The sequence below is a fragment of the Vipera ursinii genome (genome assembly GCF_947247035.1).
Source record: "Vipera ursinii genome assembly, chromosome: 1".
Taxonomy (NCBI): Eukaryota; Metazoa; Chordata; class Lepidosauria; order Squamata; family Viperidae; genus Vipera; species Vipera ursinii.
Genome location: NC_139512.1, coordinates 189,904,537 through 189,926,485, shown reverse-complemented (window position 1 = coordinate 189,926,485; position 21,949 = coordinate 189,904,537). Strand labels below are relative to the sequence as shown.

The 21,949-nt window shown below is 39.1% G+C and overlaps 1 protein-coding gene across 1 annotated transcript in view; it reads left to right on the top strand.

Moving 5' to 3' along the window:
- The window catches only part of COL4A1 (collagen type IV alpha 1 chain), a 154,987-nt gene extending 134,286 nt beyond the window's left edge, over positions 1–20,701 (top strand). Inside the window, exons 42-52 of the mRNA XM_083349205.1 lie at positions 2,770–2,955; positions 3,299–3,432; positions 5,469–5,541; positions 6,181–6,252; positions 6,443–6,571; positions 8,550–8,648; positions 9,415–9,627; positions 11,282–11,459; positions 12,728–12,842; positions 17,303–17,475; positions 19,562–20,701. Coding sequence (XP_083205331.1) covers positions 2,770–2,955; positions 3,299–3,432; positions 5,469–5,541; positions 6,181–6,252; positions 6,443–6,571; positions 8,550–8,648; positions 9,415–9,627; positions 11,282–11,459; positions 12,728–12,842; positions 17,303–17,475; positions 19,562–19,643 — 1,454 coding nt within the window. The 3' untranslated portion in view covers positions 19,644–20,701. The remainder of the gene's footprint in view (positions 1–2,769; positions 2,956–3,298; positions 3,433–5,468; positions 5,542–6,180; positions 6,253–6,442; positions 6,572–8,549; positions 8,649–9,414; positions 9,628–11,281; positions 11,460–12,727; positions 12,843–17,302; positions 17,476–19,561) is intronic.
- The last annotated feature ends 1,248 nt before the right edge of the window (positions 20,702–21,949 follow it).

Sequence of the window (21,949 nt, the reverse complement as noted above, 5' to 3'; positions counted from 1 at the left end):
ATAGTCCCATCTACTGTTTTCATTTTTCTTTGCCATTAATGACACGTAAGATGTTCTAAGCCATAAATATCTCAGGTTGAAATGCCCACTTGGAGTCTTCTTTGCTCAAAATAAAGCAAAACATGCATGTTTCAGCTGTATTTTGAGCTTTGCACAAACTCTGTGATTTCTTTCCATGCTCGGCTTAGCTTCTTGCAGCTCTATGGAGTGTTTCCTGTGCTGTGGCTAGACTTTTGTAGTGCTCTGTTCCACCCCCAATCAGACCTGCACAGCAGAAGGGATCAATCATTGACTGAATAAGAAGAAACTCCTACTGCTATGGCTGAGGGAGCTTGTTTTGCGGGTGGGCATCTGGCAATCCCTACCTCCACAACCCCAATTCCCATTTTTGGCTTTGCTGTTGTTTTAATTTTAAAACAGCATGATGTTCCTAGTTAGAATAAAAAAGAGATTCACTCTCTCCTCTCCTTCTAGAATTCACCCATATTTATAACTTGAAAAAGCATTCCTCCCAGAACTACCACCATCCCTCCATTTAAGTGGCTTGTATATTTGGAGGAAATTAATTCTTCTAACCAGTGACATTTTGTGTAGACTACTACTGATAACACTGCTGAGCTGTTTTCAAGGCCTAGATAGCTTTTTCCTTGTAACCAAGACTCTTCTTTATGGCTTAACTTTATGGCTTCCCCTAGAGAACTGGTTCTCTCTCCTCTCATAAAACCCCAGAAATCATGTCTGCAAGAGGGGATCTTAGGCATGACATAACAAGGAATGTAATGATGTCTCCTCAACCTTTCTGACTTGAAATGTTTTTTTCCTGTGAGAGGGCTCTCCTAGTGGACAACCACTTAAATATGAGCCAGCAGTGTGCTGCAGCTGCCAAAAACACCAACACAGTTCCAGGCTGCATCAACAGATGCTCACAAGAAGTGATAGTACCACTTAATACTACACTGGTCAGGCCATACTTGGAATACTGTGTCCAGTTCTGGTCACCATGATACAAAAAAGATGCTGAGACAAGAAAATGTGCAAAGAAGAGCAATAAAGATGATAAAGGGTCTAGAAGCTAAATTATATGATGAACAGCTAAAGGAACTAGGTATGTTTAGCCTAATAAAGAGGAGGCTGAGGGGAGATATTTGACTTCCAGTACTTAAAGGGCTGTCACAGGGAAGAGTGGGGCAATTATTGTTCAAAGCACCTGAGGGCAGGACAAGAAGCAATGAGTGGGAGCTTGTTAGAGGGAGATTCAACCTGAAAATAACAAGAATTTTTCTGACAAGGAGAACAATTGATCAATGGAACAGCTTGGCCCCTGGAGTTCTGGGTGATCCATTGCTGGAGGTTTTCAAGAAAAGATTGGACAACCACTTCTCCATGAAACAATAAGGACTCCTTGCCTTGGGCAGGGGATTGGACTGGAATAGAGGTCCTCAATCTTTTGGGCCCCAGGGCCTGGTTCCATGTAAAGAGGTTTTTCTGTGGACTGGAGGGGACGTGGTTTTGTGTGCTGCCTGCATCCCATAGACGGGGCTTTGCTTGTTTGTGTGGACCGGTGCCAGTCCACAGACCAGGGGTTGAAGGCCCCTGGACTAGAAGATCTCCAAGCTCCCTTCCAGCCCTATGATTCCTTGCAATGAAGCTCTTAAGGGCAGAGAAAGCCACACTTAGGCAGTTACTGTTCTTGGCTCTTTTTTCCTGAGTGAATTCCAGAAGGATCTGGGTTCTAAGCTCACAGAGCAACTTCAAACTGGCATCATGCTTCAGCACAAGCTTTTGATGATGTCCAAATATTTATACTTGCCAGCCTTTGTAATCCAAAGATGAAGAGTGTATTTTCAGAAATGATAGTCCTTCTTGTCTAATAAGCAAGTACTGGGGTGCATAACAACAGACTTGTCAATGGAAGGCAAAATCATGAAACTGCATTTCACTTACTTTGGCCATGTCATGTGGGGAATTCACTGGAAAAAGCCATTCTGTTTCGAAGAATTAGTAATAAAAGGAAACCAGGCTGTCAAAGAACATGGCTGAACACCATCAAAGCTGACACCAGCCAGACCATAGAAAAACTCGAAGAAATCTAGTGCAAGATTGGAAGACATGGAGGAGACCTCTTGGCTCATAGAATCACCAAGAGTCGGACACAACTGAATAGATATCATCATCATCATCATCATCATCATCATCATCTTGGTAGAAAGACATTCTGGTTATTGAAAAATGGATGATAGGAAGATGATAGGAAGACGATAGGAAGATAAACCCTCATTTTTGTTTTTCTTCCATATCCATTTTTCTAAAGTAAATTCACAGATTCTCCACTTCAGATTTAATTCTGACAGTACCAGTTTTTCTTTACGTAGCTTAAAGCACTTGTCAAATTAAACTATTTATCTTGGAGAGTTTTTCCTTAGGAAAATTAGAAGTCATGCCAGCCAGCAATCTCAAGTCATAGTTCTCTTTTTAGCTGCACGATTATTATTTCTTTATATATTCTAAGTAGTGTTTAGGCCAGAATCAGTTCAGCCTGCAACAGAATTGAAAGTTTAAAGGAGAGATTCCCTCTTCCCCCACCCCTGGTTCAATTTCAAGTTTTAGTAGGGCAAGCTCTGATCACTTCTGATCCCTATGAAATTATAACGCAATATCTTTGTTAGGATCATTTAACTAAGTATGTGGGTATTCTTCCTAGGGATCAACTTGGGTATTCAGTGTGTTTATATTTCATCTAACCACAAAGTGGGTTGTTTTCAATCTTAGGTCCCAAAGGAGACGTGGGCTCTCCAGGGAGTCCTGGGAATCCAGGAGTTCCTGGCACAAAGGGAGATATTGGATTTGTTGGCCCACAAGGTCCCCCAGGCCAACCAGGCCTTCCTGGGTTACCAGGGAGGATTGGTGAGGGACCCAAGGGTGACCGGGGGCCCCAAGGGCAACCGGGGCTTCAAGGTAATGTACCAGTTTTAATTAACCATAAATAAAATGACTTATTTTTAAGCAAGTTTGACTGAATACATTTATAAATACTGTATAAATACTACCTTAAAAATGCTACCTCAGAGAAGAAGCAGGATTTTTTGTAACTGTCACAATGAAGCTATATTACAGCTTTTTTGTTTACTACAAGTTTGTGAATATTAGATAAATTAGTAGTCAGAATCCATATGTGAAACCTTATTATTTGTTATCTCCAAGTACAGTCTTTGTTTTAAAAAAAAAACAATAACAAGCCACGCTCATACTTGTTTACTTGCAAAACAAATCTAGTCAAGAAATACTTTTTCCCTGTTAGGGCTTCCTGGGCCTCAAGGATCTGTAGGAGCTTCAGGATTACCAGGAGAAAAAGGAGAAAAAGGAACTTCAGGTTGGCCAGGGCAACCTGGGAGACCTGGACCCAAAGGTGATGTGGGAGTTCAAGGAATCCCTGTAAGTTATTGTTACAACCATGACCGGTTGCTCTACAATTGTTACACATAACCACATACTAGCACAAGGAGCTCATTATTTTCAGTTAATGGATTATCTTCTAAGAGCAAGGTGCTCTGAGTAAGGCTGGTAATATTTAAAGAACATATATTTTACCAAATCCTAAACTTTCCATGGATAAGATGGACTCAGGTGGCAAGACTTTTGCTGCTTGTCCCTCCTTGTTGTGGAATTCCACTTTATCACTGACTGAAATGGCTTTCAAAAAGAGGATCACAAACAGCTCCAAGGATTATTGCTCTCACCCACTGCTTGCTTTGACCTGTAGGACAGACAGACCATATATTCTCTTCCTTTCTTTACCTTGATCTTAATCAAGTCAGAGCTTCTATCAGTGATGGAAGGAGCTCGGTAGAATGCAGAAGAATTTGAGCACTTCAAGAGCAGATGTTCATACATTTATCAAAGTGCATAAAGAAATTAATCTTGCAGCTTTCAAATAAAGGAAAACAAATTTGAATGTTCACATAAAAATATTGAGGGGGTCCTTTCATAGCAGTAGGCAAGCCACTCCCTGGCCTTTGAAAGAATATTATCACTGGAAGAGAAAACTCTGACTTAGCCCAAATCCTTTTATCAACTATTGGATAGGCAACATTTCCTTACAGAGAAACTAATGGATCTCAATCAGTGTACCATTAAGGATACACCTGTGGTTTCATTTACTTTATTGGGAAGGGGGAACAGAACCTCACCAACAATAAATACCTTATGTCAGCATGCAAAGAAGTGCTTTATACTTTCAACAGCTTCACTCTGAGTCTCAAAAGCTAAAGCCAATTACCTCTGAGTAAAAAATCTCAGATCTCTTTATTAGTGGCTCTTTCTGCAGCTTTCATCACTTATTCACAAAATAGTCTATAACCATTATAGTTAACATTCCAAGTGAGGAACTAAAGGCAATTATCTATTACCAGTGGCCCTGTTTGTTGGACTCTGGAAATTGGACACCTTTGCTTCTGCTGCATCTTCCTTTGCAAGCAGACACATTTAATTTAAATAATTTAAATCCATTTCCTTATTTTAGCAAATGATTGCCCAGTGATAGAATTACATTTGGATATCCAATTTGATGTTAGTTTCCTCCAATGAAGGAGAAAGAGCATTGGTGCTGCCTTCTCCTCAATGAATGAAGTGTTTGCAAGCCACTTCATAACAGCCAGTTTGCTTGGCTGAGAGACTTAAAAGACTCAAGAGTACTTAAGCATTAAAAAGTGAAGAACATCAGGGAACTTAGATTCAGAGCCTGCTTATCGCTCACTATCATAAACTTCCCCAGAATTTAAGCTCAAGTTTAATTAATTTAGAATTTCAGTTTTATCTACCTGGAAATGACAGGTATTGTACTCCAAAATCCCCATAGAAATCATTCCATGATGCTTTCCAGTTAATTAAGCAGAGTGATAATATTTCATCCAAATATCACATGTGTATCTTTCTTTGCTGGTCAATCCTGAAAATGGATAAATTTCTTCCGATCATGAAGTACAAAAGGACAATTTCAAGAAATATGTGAATTGCAATAAGGTAGAATAGAAATCCATATAGGAATACTCCTGATCTGCAAAGCTGGATTTGAAGGGATCCAGATAATTTTGTCATAACATCTGAAGCAGTGAGGAATGTTCTAGCTCAGGGGTGTCAAACTGCCGGCCCATGGCCCAAATGCGTCATGTGGAAGCCACGCCCACCCCATTGCGGCAATGGCAAAACCATCCATTGTGTGATGTCATGTGATGTCGCGAGTTTGACATCTGTTCTAGTTTCTGTTTGTCTAATTTTCAAAAGCCTCATACTCTCTGGTTTTAATTCTTTGGATATGAGCCAAAACTCAGAATTGCTGTGTGCAATTCTAATTTTCTCTCTTATTTAGAAGAATTTCATTGATTTGCATGATATTGCTATTTTAAGAAATTACCCATGCTTCTGTCAAACTGCTTAAGCACCAGAACTGAGGGTTCTTTTGTCTTATCCAGGGCAATCCTGGTTTCCCTGGAGCTTCTGGTCAGAAAGGTGACATGGGACCTCCTGGAATTCCAGGGCCCCAAGGTATGAGAAAAAATATTCTTTCTGCTCTGATTTTGCATCACACAAAGAAAAAATACTGTCTCTATTGCTAATATTGCATTTCCGATTCATTTGAAGGAGAAACAGTGGCTCCAACTTCACCAGAAATAGCTCAGTCACATTGGAAGTGTCCCATGCTTGAGGCAGCTTAAAACAGGACCATTTCAAGCTTTGAACACTTCTGACACAGCCACAGCCAGAACTATTGCAGTATGAACAGGACAAAGGGCAGAACATTTCAAATTCAGAACATTTTAAATCTCCTTAGTTGAAGTCATGATATATTTAAAATCTGTGTACTAAGACAAATGGAGCAATTGTTGTGGCTGTGAGGGATAAACTGCCACATACTATTTCTCAGGCCTTCATCTCATTAGTTGTGGCGCGGGGGGGGGAGGAAGCTTTACCCTTTTACCTTAAGCAAATAAGAAGAAAAATAATGATGAGAGGATTAAAAAGAATGAATGCGGTACATAAAAATGAATTAAAAAGTCAAGAAGTATTCAAAAATAAGGATGAATCAGTGGGACTGGGTTGATACCATTGGATATGAATGAAGAATTAAAAATAAATAAAGAAACAGCTTCACTTGGTAGCAATGAAGATTTCCTTTATTTCCAGGCCTAAAAGGTTCTTCAGGTTTCCCTGGATCCAAGGGAGTACAAGGTGACCAAGGGTTTACTGGAACTAAAGGTACGTGGTGACGGCATTTTTTATTCCAGATTTGACCATTTTGAAAAGAATTGTGTTATTGACAAAGAGCTGAAATAACTTGGTGAAATCCATACAATATCTTTTTTTATATCCACATCCCTTCTGATCCTTTGATTGTCTGGCTTCTGTGGATGTTGGCTTACTGTGCTTCTTGCTTTATCCATGCTAGGTCTGCCAGGCCCGCCAGGTCCTCCAGGCCCTTTTCAACTTCAGAAAGGTGAACCAGGCCTACCTGGTCTTTTAGGCCCTGCTGGCCCCAAAGGATTTCCTGGTTCTCCAGGACCGAAAGGGCAACAAGGTAAAAGGATGAAGATTGAGAATTGCTTCTTGATGTAATTGGCAGGAGTACCTCTTGCTCTGCCAAGACGTCTTATACAACTTTACTCTAAATCCAGAGCTTTTTAATAGGCTTTGGAAATTGGATAGCTGCTTTGATTATAACAGGGCATTGTTATAAAGTTATATTTTTATGGTAAAGACAGTTTTGTTATGCTATGTTTTTGACATCATAATAACAGTAATACTTTGGTAGAAAAAAGTAGAAAGTAGAAAGATCATGCTTACATTTTTCTGGCCCACAAGGCACCAGGTTCCATTTTTGCACTGTGGAAAGCTATATGATATTTTCCCATGTTGTTCATCCTCGTCCCCTGCAGTAGTGAAGGGGGAATGATAGAGGACCGTAGCTCAGAGAACAGGAAAAATAACATAATTTGTTAGAATGTGATAAGCAATGACCAAGTTACTGTTTCCAAATATTATAGTTACTGATGAGACTTTAGCATAAAATAGACCAAATACAGGTTTTTTTTCCTTGGGAAAAAATGTATAGAATTCATATTTTAATATGCATCTTATTTTTACTTCCCAAGCAAATGATAACTTGATAATTCTTCAGATTCACATGTCTTTAATTTTTACAGTGTGGTTTATCTTTAACTTCATACAGCATGCTGAAACAGAAACTGCAAGAAGAAAATGCTTCCATGATGTTATATTACTTCATTCCAACAAAATAGTCGATTTGTCAAACGTAGGGACACCCTAATAACTTCTGTTGATCAAGCCACCTTATCCAGGCAGCACGAATGCAACAAACTAAACTTCCAAAATTTTCCTATGTTGCACACAGGAATTAAAATCCTCTTACACTGGTTCTATTCATGCATACTACTATGTTGCCAATAAGTGCACTTTTGGTACTCAGGTGAAGAAAACTCAATATTGGAAAATTATCCAGATGGCCATTTTTAAAAGTGACTTTCATGACTAGTGGAGTTATAACCATTTCAGATGACCTGATTTAACTCTTAAGATTCCCCAGTGCTGTGGAATTTAACATGAATGTGTCTGCAAAACATACTAATGCAGAAGACATGTATTCAGTTCTAGATATTCTCACCAGTGAAAATGAAGCATAAGGTTGCATTGAATGAAAGAAGAATGTAGGTGTAAGGACCCACATCAGCTAACCACCCAAGAAAGAAGAACTCTTGAAAAACAGGCATTGTCTCAAAAGGAAACTTTTATTAGGGGCTAGTGACAGAAGGGAAGTCAAGGCAAGATCTAGGGAAAATCCCACTTGAACAGTGTAATTAAAGCAGCAATCTTCCTCCTCCCACCAAAGTCATAACGTCCATTTGAAATCCAGCCAATCCACAGGTGGCACAATGAGTGGGTAACTGGTACAGTTGGCGGGCATCTCAAGGTCTTCTCCAGCTTTTGTTTCTCTGGAACCATCTCCCTGATAAGGGAGACACATTCTTTTCTCAAGTGATAGAGGTGGAAGAAGGAAAGCAGAAAGCAAAAGTTATCCCAAGCGAAAGCAAATATCCCCCCTCCCTGCAGCTAAATGGCAGGCCCAAAAGCAAAGCATAAGAATATATATATGGAAGGGAGACAGTAAGGATTTGAGAACCTGACAGTGGGCCTCTTGTGCTTCCGTGATTTGCCCCAGTGAAGGCTCTACTATTGCTAGCAACCTAGAACTAAGGAGAAACTTCCTAACAGGGAGAACAATTAACCAGTGAAGCAGCTTGCCTTCCAAAGTTGTGGGTGCTCCGTTACTGGAGACTTTGAAGAGGAGTCTGGACAGCCACTTGTCTATAATGGTATAGGGTCTCCTGTTTGAGCAGGAGGTTCGACTAGAAGACCTCCAAGGTCCCTTCCAACTCTGTTACTCTGTTACTCTGTTATTTTGTTATTCATCTTCATCCCTATTCTTCATGACTGGAATACTATAAGTGAGTTGTGACTGTGCATTTTCATTTCAATAGGTGTAATAGGACCTGCGGGTTTGACTGGCCCCCAAGGACTACCAGGATTTGATGGCACACCTGGTCAGAAAGGAGAAAGAGGCCCTGTGGGTCCTCCAGGCAAGTCTGAAAAATATTACTGTAGCCAGTTTAATAGCCTCATAGTAAATTCAGTGAAGAGTAGTTTGAGATGATAAGCTTGAGGGAAAGGTCAATTCTCAGGAGAAAACAATTGTCGAGAAATTGGTGAGGTGGTTTGTCTTTAAACCATATCAGTCTTTGGCTCTGAGAGCCAATATTCTCCCCCACTACACCTCCACCACAAAATAAATGTACCATTTGAATCCTTAAACAAGTTTATTCTGAAGCTCTGACTTTGAAGGAGACCTTTTGCTTGGAGGCAACCCAGGGAAGGCAGCCAGAATGCCTGCAAATGTGCTCAGAGGTCTTGGCTATACAACGCTGTCCTCTGTGGAAGATGTGGGCTGGCTAAAGCAGAACCAAGACTGCAAAGAATGGCAGAGATTGAGCTGTACTTGAGCATAATTCCATATAATAAAATTTTCAGTCGAGACTGTTTTGGCTTCATCCCCAGGAGCATCATCTGACCAAATGAATGTAATGAAGTAAAGCTTTAACTATTGGGTCCAGTCCTGTTCTCCATCTCTGAAATTAAATAAAGCTTTTATTCTGTTTAAACACATTCTTATTAGGACTTGCATTAGATCATATTCCAAGATGAAATTGAGAATTTATAAAATTAAGGATTTGTAAAAAAATATATACTAGGACTTCATTGATAATAACTGAAAGTAAGTCATGTAATGAAGTTAGAGACACAGCTCTCTTTTCACAATGTCAGTGTTCTTATCATTGTTTCTGGTAGGTCCGAGAGGCTTTCCTGGTCCACCTGGTCCTGAAGGCATGCCAGGGACGGTGGGTCCACCGGGCAGTGCCTCTGTGGCTCATGGCTTCCTTGTGACCAGGCACAGCCAAACCACAGAGGAGCCCTCCTGCCCATTTGGGACAAGACTCATGTTCTACGGATATTCCTTGCTTTATGTACAAGGCAATCAACGGGCCCATGGTCAGGACTTGGGTAAGCAACCACAGAAGGAATCCTATAAAATGAATATTTATTATATTAATCCATCTAACATTTAAAAGAGCAGGATTTTATGCTAAGTTTTTCCAACCATCAATTGCTGCATAAGTATGGCAGAGAAATTGATTTGGTTCATATATTTCTATAAACTTAGTTCTGTATATAACCTGTGCATATTAGCGAACATCAAGCTTTTCAAATTCTTCTAAAGTAAGAATAAATAAAAAAATGTGAAATCAGTGAAAATTATTCCCAAAAGCATGTATGAAAAAGAAATAGCACAAAAGGACATTGTGTTAGGGGAACTGCATGTAAAAACAGTTCATGCTTGGAAAAGTCAATGTTTGTGTAGACTTTTTTTTAATGGAAACTGATGCAGAAATAGTCTGAAATAAACTGATGGTCAGAAAAATTGGAAAGTGACTTGCCGTCCCTAGTGTGGGACAAGTATATCATCAAGCTTCAGGCAGGCGCTCTGACAGTATCTTGAAGGAAAGTGTTCAAGGCATAGTGTATTTTATACCTATCAAAGCTGAGCAAAGGTTATTTTTCAGGCTATCTGAAATAATGATGTTTCTTGAGGGTAGTGATGTTTCTGAATCTAGGTCAGGTTCAGAGATTTTTATTTTTAATTAGGTTTACGGGTCTTCAAGCTTATGGCTACAGCTCAACACAGCATTCTCTTTGGCCGTGTGGATTTTCCCTCCACTTCTAACTCTTGGTGGTGTTTATTTTATTCAGATAATGTATGGAGACCAAATCTATCCTTCATTCTACATTTTACTACACTCTGAACTTTTCTTTCTGCCCTTCTGTCCTAACGCTCCTTATCCTCAGGAACGTGACTTGCAGCTACTTGAACGTTCAGAGAAGTCTAGTTCTCTTTGAGGGGTCCTTGGTGCTCTCTGACCTTGGTTATTTTCTTGCAAATGTTTCATTACCCAAATTAGGTAACATCATCAGTGCTAGTTCTATTTCAAAATGCCATATGAGTTTGGAAAGAATAAATACATCTGGGCAAAATAGGGGGCTGAAGCGCTGCATCCTTGAAACCTACCAGCCTCTTAATAAGCAGAGCAAAATACTTCTTATCTGCTTAGACTAATAGTCAACTTTAGTCACATTCCAACACGAATTTTCTATTTGGGATATTTTTAGAGGAGCCACTAAGACTTCAATGGATACTTTTTGAACGTATCATAACATTGATAAGTCTTTGGAGGAATCGGATTCCTTTATTCTTCCCTGTCCCTGTGAGTGTCATTGCTTTTTTATGTTCAGCAAGGAATGGCATTTGTACGACTTTGCTCACTTTTTACTCTGCAGAACAAGAAAAAAATCAGAAGTCTTTTTACACTTTGAATCTCCAACAAAGTTGAAGAGAATAATCCTAGCAGATATCAGGCCAAATCAATAACATGGTACCTGCAATACATCCCATCAACAGGGCACAAATCTACACAATGTAGATTTGGCTATTTCTGTTACTACAGCTTGAGAAAATACCTGCATGCACTCAGCCCTGCTGCAACAACTACATAAAGAACATTTCTTGTTTAGCCCTTCCATACAATATAATTGTCCCTTTATACATATCTCAGTATTATATAGAATGATGGAAATTAACCTTTCACTTTTGGTTTTTCAGGCTCTGCTGGAAGCTGTCTACGTAAATTCAGCACAATGCCTTTCCTATTCTGCAATATTAACAATGTCTGCAACTTTGCTTCAAGAAATGATTATTCTTATTGGTTGTCCACCCCAGAGCCCATGCCAATGAGCATGGCTCCTCTAACAGGAGAAAGCATCAGGCCTTTCATCAGCAGGTAGGCACTTGAGTCACCTGAAGAATTCCTGGCAAATCCAGGTGTTTCTTCAACTATTGGAACCCTCACCAACAGACAGCTCTAAAACCTCATGTATTTAAAATTCTTGGACAATATTGGCAGTTGTTGTTGAAGAGGGAGTTCTATCTCTTGATCAGTGGGAAATCATTTTCCATAAGATGATACTCTAGAAAGGTCTGTCTTTTATTCCTAAGGAAAACTCCTCATGACCACAATTGAACTCAAAATTTCCATTGCTAACAAGACACTTGTTAAGTGAGTTTTGCCCCATTTTATGACCTTCCTTGCCACATCTGGTAAGTGAATCATTGCAGTTGTTAAGCTAGTAACATAGTTGTTAAGTAAATCTGGCTTCCCTATTGACTTTGCTTGTTAGAAGGTCGCAGAACTGATCACATGATCCTGAGACACGGCAACTGTCATAAATAGATGCCAGTTGCTAAGAGTCAGAATTTTGATCACGTGACCAAGGATGCTGCAATAGTCGTAAGTGTGAAAAATGGTCATAAGTCACTTTTTAGTGCTGTTGTAACTTTGTTCATTAAACGAATAATTATAAGTTAAGGACTACCTGTATTTATTTGAGGTCACAGCCCTAATAGTCCTTTGACCTGAAAACTGTCTATACAGAGGAACAGAACAAACTTTTACCTTGCTCTTATTTCATATCAGAAAGTCTGTTGTGGCTTTCTTTGTTTCCTTCCTTTCCTGGAGAATTTTCTTCATCTTTTTTTACTTTTTGGAAAAAGGTTTCTCCATCAAAAATCTTAGGTAGGTGTTACTTAGCCTGTGTAGTCTGGACCCCTAGGAGCAAGCATTCCATTTCTGCAACCTTCTATAACATTGTATTCCTTAAAGAAATTTATAGGACAGCTATTTAGATCTAATTTGGCATCACTTCTAAATATTACAGATGTATTTTTTTCTTTTATGATAGCAAGTGGATGCTCTATCTTCTGAGGAAGTCAGCTGCTAGTAACAATTACAGAAATGGCTCATACTTTTCTGCCCTGTATTTGCAGTACAATGGTTTATTTCTCAAGATGCTTCATATTAAAGATTGTAAACTCATTGGTATACCACTTTCATACTGGATGGATCTGTGCTGTTGATACTAGGATGGAAAAGGATGAGCCAGACTGAATGTGCCCTGGCAGAACTGCCCTTGCAGTTGCTTATTTGTAAGAATGGAGGTTGAGCTTTTAGTAGTAGAAGGTCTAATCTTGTAACTCTTATCCCTTTCTTAGGTGTGCTGTGTGTGAAGCTCCTTCTATGGTGATAGCAATCCACAGCCAAACAGTTCAAATCCCACCATGTCCAGAAGGATGGAACTCTCTGTGGATCGGTTACTCCTTTGTGATGGTAATGTGCACTGAGTTCCAGTTCACGTCACAAAGCAAAAGCAGCTATGTTGATGACAAATTCATATTACAATATTCAGTTAGTTCAGCTGGGGGTTTACAGAAAACTGCAAGCTCTCTATTTCTAAGAACTCTTCAATCAGGGAAGAAAATTAAATCATGGAGGAAAATTAAAAATCAGGGAAGGGGGAAGTGTGAAATCAGAGAAAAATTGTGGCCAGCATTTGAACCATTTCTGCTCCACCCCAGATTGTAGTTCTTAATGGAATGCTGGAAGGTCTGCAAATATGCACAGTAAGTTGCTTTAGGTTCTGAAGTCATATGGGAGAACAGAAATGCTTTCAAAGCTTATTGAAAGATAAAGGTAAAGGTAAAGATTCCCCCGCACATGCGTGCTAGTCATTTCCGACTCTAGGGGCTGGTGCTCATCTCCATTTCAAAGCCGAAGAGCCAGCGCTTCTCCGAGGATGTCTCCGTGGTCATGTGGCCGGCATGACTAGACGCCAAAGGCGCACGGAACGCTGTTACCTTCCCACCGTAGTGGTCCCTATTTTTCTACTTGCATTTTTACATGCTTTCGAACTGCTAGGTTGGCAGAAGCTGGGACGAGTAACAGGCGCTCACTCTGCTACGCGGCACTCAGGATTCAACCCGCCAAACTGCCGACCATCTGATCGACAAGCTCAGCATCCTAACCCACTGAGCCACTGCGTCCCTTATTGAAAGATACATAAGGCCAAATTATAATTGGTCATCATATTTGGAAATATATCCAGATGTTAAATGTCAAAACTATTTTCATTTTTCTGACTCTCATGGGCAGTATTTTCCAATTCATGAATAACATCATTGGAACCAACAGGATGGTTCTATCTGATAAAGAAACCATCCTTACTCCCCAGAGCTAGTGAGCACTAACAGTTGGGTCGTGTAAGAATAAACCTTATTTATAACCCTAAAGAAAACCCTTACCAAAGTTATTTTTTCCATTAATGTTTTGTTTTGCTTAGTTGGTCTCCCTTCCTACTAAGGTTTGTCACATTGGCCTTATCTCAAACTAACAAAAATAATAATGCTTTTTCAGTTATCACTGTAGCTGCAGAAAACAACAATAAGAGAAAGAAAAAGTCCAAGCACATTTCCAGAACTAAGACATAAATATAAAAGAGCTACACAACAGTTTCTGAATCCTTTCCAGATCCAGAACATTAAAGTTTGCAAATGTCTCTCCTCTCCTTCCATTTCTGCCAGACCAAAAGTCCATCTCCTAGGAAATCCAAGGTGGCTCACAAGCATCCTAGAAGCCAAACTAAGATTGAAACAGAAGAGAAGGCAAAGAACTTGTCTCCCTCACTGGATTCAGGCTCACTGATTTTAAAAAAAAGAAATAACTTTTTGAAGACAATCATGAATCATTTTGGCCTTCATAACTGTTTCTGAAAAGTGTTGCAAAATATGCAGGGCTCTGCAAGGTTCACCAGGACAAAGCAAACTTGAGATGGAAAACAATTCAGGTGCTTGGCAAGTTGCTAGAGCAGTGTCTCTGCTAACATCGGATGTTTTTGCTCGACACATGGGTTTCCTAAGTCCTTTGATGGTTCATCATGTGCCATCAACTCAATGTTTACTGTGAGCAACCAGGCAGATGGACCTTAGGAGGATCTGGCCCCAGGCTGGTCCTTCAGGTCTTACAAACATTGCCATTATAGTTGAGTCCATTTATCTTGCTGCTAGTGATCATCTTCCCTTCCAGGTTTCCCAGCATTATGCACTTTTCAAGGGATCCCAACCCCTAGTAGTCTAGTTCCCTGCATCATCTGACCAAATGTTGAAGTTTGAATAGGCAGTATTTTTCATAACAGTCATATGTTACATTAATATGTTACAAAAATAGATTGTACTCCCAACATTATAAATTTATAGTATTTTTCACAGTTCAGTGCTAGATATTTGATAGCAACTCTTGCCTCTACTGCCATCATTCAGCCTAAAGGAGGAGTTTGAGTTCAGAACACTGAATCTTCAAGACTAATAGCAAAAGACAGATATGTCCTTTAGAAATCCATCCAATTCTCCTGTTAAAAAATTGCTCACCAGCCAAGCAGTGAATTCATGGCTCCTTATAAGCATAACATCCTTTGAAATATCAGAAATTTGTCAGAACAGCCTAGTCTTTAGTGAAGTTCTCAAGCTCCTATATCCCAAATGATTTTTTTTCTTTTTAGTACCCCAAAATAACTGAAATACCAGGGTGATATTGATTTCACATGATGAACAAATATTTAGTAAAAGATGTTTCCAAATCAAAATTATGACATTTATCTGGAGGTCATCAGTAAGGAGTACCTTCTGGCAATGCTAACTCTAATGTATCTCTTCATCTAAATGAGGAAAAATAACTCATAGCGAAAAACACACAGTATATCAGAAAATATATATGAAAACATATATCATTTGATTTGACTTCAATTCTCTAGATATTTATGTCAATTTACAGATTCTCTCATGGATGTAAAAACAAAACATCTGTACTCCATAAATATGGAATCTCACAATAATCTAGCTGACTGGTTCAATATAAAAATCAAAATGAGGACCAAAGCATCATTCCTTTTAACAGGAAGCCCAATCCTGGATTTGTTTACCCTGTAACAGAAAGCTAAAGTACCAATTTATGTTCCATGTCTGAAGTCCCTTGCGATACCGCATTGGCTTTGACACTCTTGGTTTCCAGAGCTCCTAGAATTAGTGGGGCAGAATTACTGGAGAATCCCAATCAGGAAAGAACTGCTAATCTAAGTTTCAGTTGTACATTTTCTGCTAAGCCTTCTCCATCTCATAGTTTGGAGGCAGAATAGCAGAATTTAACTTATTCGGCAGAGGTTCCGAAGAAATTGTTGCCTTCTTGGAAAGCTTCAATTAATAGGATTTATGGCAGAATTTGGTAGGCCTTTTTGACTTGGTAATGATGTTTCCATCAGCAGTCTTGTTTTTCCATTACAGTTTGAGAAGTTAGAATGATCCATTCTCCATGAGAAGCAAACATTGTTAAAGGAGATCCTGCCAGTTTGCTACAGCAGGGATATCATTTCCAAACTGAAAAAATCCCTCTGGGATACTTAAAAAATAAAAATGTATAGCTAAGTATTGTCCTATTTTTCTCCCATTCAGTGTATATCTCTTTTGGTCAGTGGAAAGCAGGACAATATTTAAAATAGATAGATATTGTTTGTCCGACCCCATCTAAAATTATATCTGGAACAGATAATGCTTAAACATCAGCCATATTTTTCCCCCTTCCCCCCTCATTTTTTCCCTAGAATTTAATGATCTTGTCCAGTCAAAGTTCTTTAACTTCAGCAGCTTGCAACTACTTTATAGATAAATTTTATATTCCTCAGTAAGATATTGCTTTAATTTTAGCAAGTTATGGGGCATATCTATTCTTTTTCATACTCTATTTCAGCTTAATTTTAATATATCCTACTAGTTTCTTCCATGCTTTTTTCTACTGACATATAAGTGAGTTTCTCAGCCTTGTGTGAAATTAAACATTTGGCATCAATATCAGAAGTCACAGCAGAAAAAAAACAGCAATCACTGTATTTTTCAGCAATAAGCACTTCATTGTGACGAGCACTACATCTTTGAAGCAGTATTTCTGAACCACAGCAGCGTTAACATGTATGGACTTCAATTCCCAGAATTCCCCAACCATCATGCTAAGATGCATGAGTTAAAGTTACTGAGATTCAGAAACTGATCTAGACCAATATTGAAAATAAAACATCCATCAATTCAATATAATCTTAGAAAGACAGATGAGAAAGACAGAGTTGGTATCACAAATTATATTTTTATGACATTTTCCTATGAAATCTTGACAAGATCCTTGTCTACTTCAGCAAAATCTTTCTTCCCTAAGTTCATTAGGTGCTGTATTTTAGTTCCTCAAATTCATACATTTCAGAAAACAATTGTTATATTAAGAGCAATATATGTGTACCTAATGACCATCTCATGTTTTTCTGGATTAATTTTGTGTAAAGTGAAATTAATTGATGTTTTGTGATCACATTTTACTAACTTTATTTGGAGTCTACTACAATTACATGCTCACTTCTGTTTAAGAATAACCTAAACATGATTTTTAAGGGGTAGGATTAATTTAAATATAACAGACCTTCATTTTGAATAAATATATATGGGACTTGAATGTAAACCATTGCTTAAAGTCAGATATTAAAGACCATTTTTCAATACTCAATATTCAAATTAAATTTTAAAATTTTTTTGATTATGCAGCCTATTTCAATTCACATTGATACCAATCAGTGCACTTCAGGTTCTGTTGACAGCCATAAAATTATAGCGTACAAATATTTACTAGAAGTCCTCTAAAATTATGTGCACAAAGAGCATTTGGCCCTGTAATTGAGTGTACTCTGTGTCTCTTGATAGCACACCAGTGCAGGGGCAGAAGGCTCCGGGCAAGCACTGGCCTCTCCGGGCTCCTGCCTTGAAGAGTTCCGCAGTGCACCCTTCATTGAATGCCATGGAAAGGGCACCTGCAATTATTATGCCAATGCCTACAGCTTCTGGCTTGCCACTATTGAGAGGAATGAAATGTTCAAGTAAGTTGGAAGTGTCTTATGTTAGCTGCTGTAAGGTAAGGGACGTTTTTATCCTATGTTCCATAGCAAACATAATTATGACTGGATGTGATAAAGTAAGCTGCTTTGCAAGTTTTATCTATTTTTTGTTTGTTTGTTTCCTTATATTTTTACCTGTCCCCATGTTACAGTGGCTAATGGCCAATTTTGAGTTGGACCACCAAGTGTGGTTTTGAGCACTATAGTCAACATTCCACAAATTGGAGATCTACTCTATAAAACAGTGTCTCCTCAGTCTTTTCTGCTGCTTATTTGGGGACATATTTTCTGTTCCAGGCTTCATTTGGCTACTGTTTCTACCTGCTTACCAAGAATATACAGAGCATAGGAGCTAATGTGAGCGAGTTGACACTGTGATGTCTACCAGCGAGATAAAAGGTCACCATGTTTATAGGCAGTTCCTATAATTTGGGAGTTTGCTTTCCATCCAGTTAAGGAAAAAAGCTCATTTGATTTTACCCTTCTAATAATCCCAACTTGTATGTATCAATTTGGAAAATCAATCACACCTCCCAGAGTCACATTAGTGATATGAGCAATAATATAAATCAAGTTAATTACAAGTAGTCCTCTCTTACCAACCATTCATTCGGTGCCCATTTGAAGTTGTGACAATGCTGAGCAAGCGGCACTTATGACCAATTCTCAAAGTTCTGACCATTGCAGCATCCCCATGATCATGTGATTGGGATTTGGACACTTGGCACCAGCTTGCATTTAAAATGGTTGTAGCATCCTGCAATAACATGAACACCATATACCGTGGGGGGGGGAAAGTATTAGCTCCTCTGCTGATTTTGTACATTTGCCCACTACAAGGAATGATCAGTCTATCATTTTAATTGTAGGTTTATTTTAACAGTGAGAGACAGAATAAAAACAAAAAAATTCAGAAAAATGCATTTCAAAAAAGTTATAAATTGATTTGCATTTTAATGAGTGAAATAAGTATTTGACCCCTTCGCAAAACATGACTTGGTGGCAAAACCTTTGTTGACAATCACAGAGATCAGACGTTTCTTGTACTGTAGTTGGCCACCAGGTTTGCACACATCTCAGGAGGGATTTTGTCCCACTCCTCTTTGCAGATCCTCTCCAAGTCATTAAGGTTGATGTTTGGCTGATGTGAGGCTGATGTTTGGCAGCTCGAACTTTCAGCTCCCTCCATAGATTTTCTATGGGATTAAGGTCTGGAGACTGGCTAGGCCACTCCAGGACCTTAATGTGCTTCTTCCTGAGCCACTCCTTTATCACCTTGACAGTGTGTTTTGGGTCATTGCCATGCTGGAATACCCATCCACGACCCATTTTCAATGCCCTGGCTGAGGGAAGGAGGTTCTCACGCAAGATTTGACGGTGCATGGCCCCATCCGTCATCTCTCTGATGTGGTGAAGTTGTCCTGTCTCCTTAGCAGGAAAACACCCCCAAAACATAATGTTTCCACCTCCATGTTGATGGTGGGGATGGTGTTCTTGGGTCACAGGGAGCATTCCTCCTTTTCGTAACACAGTGAGTTGAGTTGATTCCAAAGACATCGATTTTGGTCTCATCTGATCACAACTCCCCCACTCCCCCATGGCATCCCCACTGCTTCTTACTTGATCCATGTGTTTTGGGGTTATAAAAACAACTGGCAGTACTAGGATTTTTTTGCTAAATGATGCAGGCATGTGATGTCATGCTTTATGACTACATCACTTAGAGACAGCAATCCCAGACCTTAATGCTGTTGTAATCTGAGGACTACCTGTAAATAAATGCCGAGCTCAATGGTAGCTGGATACAGGATTGTAGCCTCGTTCTGCCAAACTCAATATGGCCCAAAGATTCTCTGAAATTAGAAGAATTATGTACTCAAGGGCAAAAGTAAGCAATCACACACACCCTCCTAGTGGTTTTGACTTCAATTCTTCTCAGCTCCAGGCAACAATCTCATAGAAAGAGCATGTGGAAATGATCACAGAAAAAGTCTGGGCTGCAACAACAAATTTCACCTTGCCTTTGGCCCTTTCCTCCCTGACAGTGACTTTTGTTTTCAATTTTCAGAAAACCTACATCTTCCACACTGAAGGCTGGAGAATTGCACTCAAATGTTAGCCGCTGCCAAGTCTGTATGAAGAGAACATAATGACTGCCCTATTGTACTTAATTTCACAATATGGTGCTATTTTGTTAACAGCAATGAAGTTTAGGCATATATTCCTATGTACCTCATTGTTACCAGGTATAAAGCCATCAAGTGCCATACAGGAATCTGCCTGACTAAATTCTTTACTTTTTTGGCTTTTATTTGCTGAAGAGGAGGAAGATACAATGTGTCAAATGGCACTCTTGAAGAAACCTGATTTTTGTATGTCAATGTGATGCACTGGAACCTGGCTCTAAATTCACAAGTGGGAGGAAAAACAGAAGGATCCCGTTCTGACACAAGTCCCTTTTTTCCATGTGTATGCTTTATATATGTGGGGTTCTGTCATAATTAGGATAATTGCTAGACAAATTACGCCACAGACACAGGATTTCTGGACCCAAAATATTGTTGGAAGAGCAACATGACACTGCAATATGCCAATGTTTCCTCTTGCATTGGATTCAAAGGACTGGATGGAAGAAAGCAGAGTTCTGGTTGAGGGATTGAAGGTTTCTGCTCTGTGGTACTACGTGGCCCTTTCTAGTCTGCCTTCTTAGGGAATTCAGGATGGACCAATGTGTGCGCAAACTGATTGGTGTTGAATATTTATATACTAGCGCCATTCTGCAAATGAAGCATTGAACAATCTTTAATTATAATGTATTTTTTCTTAGTATCCACTCTTACAGGAGCTATGAGAAATAATTAATTCTCCTACATAGTGATCAAATTGGCTTGGAAAAAGAACCCTAATCAACTAACAGGTGATTACTACAGTAGTATTCAGCCCTTCAGCTTCTTCTTTATGGATTTAATATTTTCAGGGTTTTAAAGCACTAATACACTGAATGACTTGATTTTAATATATAAACAGCCTTATGACTTGGTGAATCTGTTAGTTAATAAACTCACATACTTTATTGGGTTTCTATAAAAATATGCTAATAATTCAAAAAAATCATTCATAAAACAGGTTGTATAAAAATTATATTAAAATACTTTTAAATATAGACCCTCTTGGTAAATCTTTCACAGTGGACCTTTTAAAAATTAAACAATTTGTATAAAAATGTTTTCAGCATTAGTTTGTTGGTTTTTGAGAAGCTGTTTGTGTGGATTGATGAATGTGCAGCCATTATCTTAGAACCTATATGTGTAATTGTTCCTGTTCTTATCCAATGCATTATTCATGTGGATAAAATTTAACATATCCTTTTGAACTATTCAGAACTGCTGAGTGAAATATAGCAAATACTATCTTCCAAACATTTGAATGGAATTGCATATGACTAATAAGTCAGGGCAATAACATTTAAAAGCGTATGTACATAAATACACATGCATGGATCAACATCTGCAGTGATAATACTTTCTCTGATACAGCTGAAGTAAGGAATTATGCTTGTTGTTGTCAGCTATTCAGTCGTGTCCAACCCTTGGTCACTCTATGGATCAACACTCTCCATTCTGTTCTGTCTCACACTGCCTCCTTCAGATCTGCCATGGTCATTGATCGTGGACCTTTGTAATCTCCAATCAGTGGGTACTAGGTCAGCCCTTTCTCCCTTTTCTGCTGACTGTATTATGTCTAACAGGTTAGATATGTTTATAAGCCTTGGGCTGAGTTAAAGTCTACACTTGTCGCTATGAGCCAAGACAACAGTGGACGAGGATGCTCCAATGGAATGTGTGAAAATGAAACATCATTCAGGATGAAGCTTTGAAATTGGTTTGATAGGAAATCTAATAAAGCAACTCAAAGAAAAATTAAAGACTGAATTGCATGAATCAACAGATGCTATCCAATAGGACTTGGTAGGTATGCTTGGACAAGTTCATAAACTGTCAGAACCCATTTCCTGTTTTGGGGGGGGGTTGGTTCTGTCCTTTTCTGGTTTCTCTCTGTGGGTTCTTTCGTTCTCCTGAGGGGGAGGCCCTTTGGGATGCTTTATTTCTCTTTCGCTTAGCCACAATGTATCCTCTCTGCCTTTTCTATCTGCTTGCTCTTTGAACTGTTTTCCCTTGATGTCAACCTGGGGTGAGAAAGGAATGTGCCTCCAGCCATCTGGCTGATCTCACACTGCGGACCCAACAATGTCTTCACAGGAATGAGAATGGACTCCCTTATCAGCCCCGTTCGCACAGTAGACTTAACACCTGGGGATTGGCTCATTTGAACTGATTGGATGAATTCTTGGGGTGGGATTTCTTTGAGGCTCCTTTAACCTATTGATCTGAGCAGGAAACTCTCAGATCCTGTCTTCCATGCCTGCTATCAGCTTCTCCTAATAAAAATTCCTTTT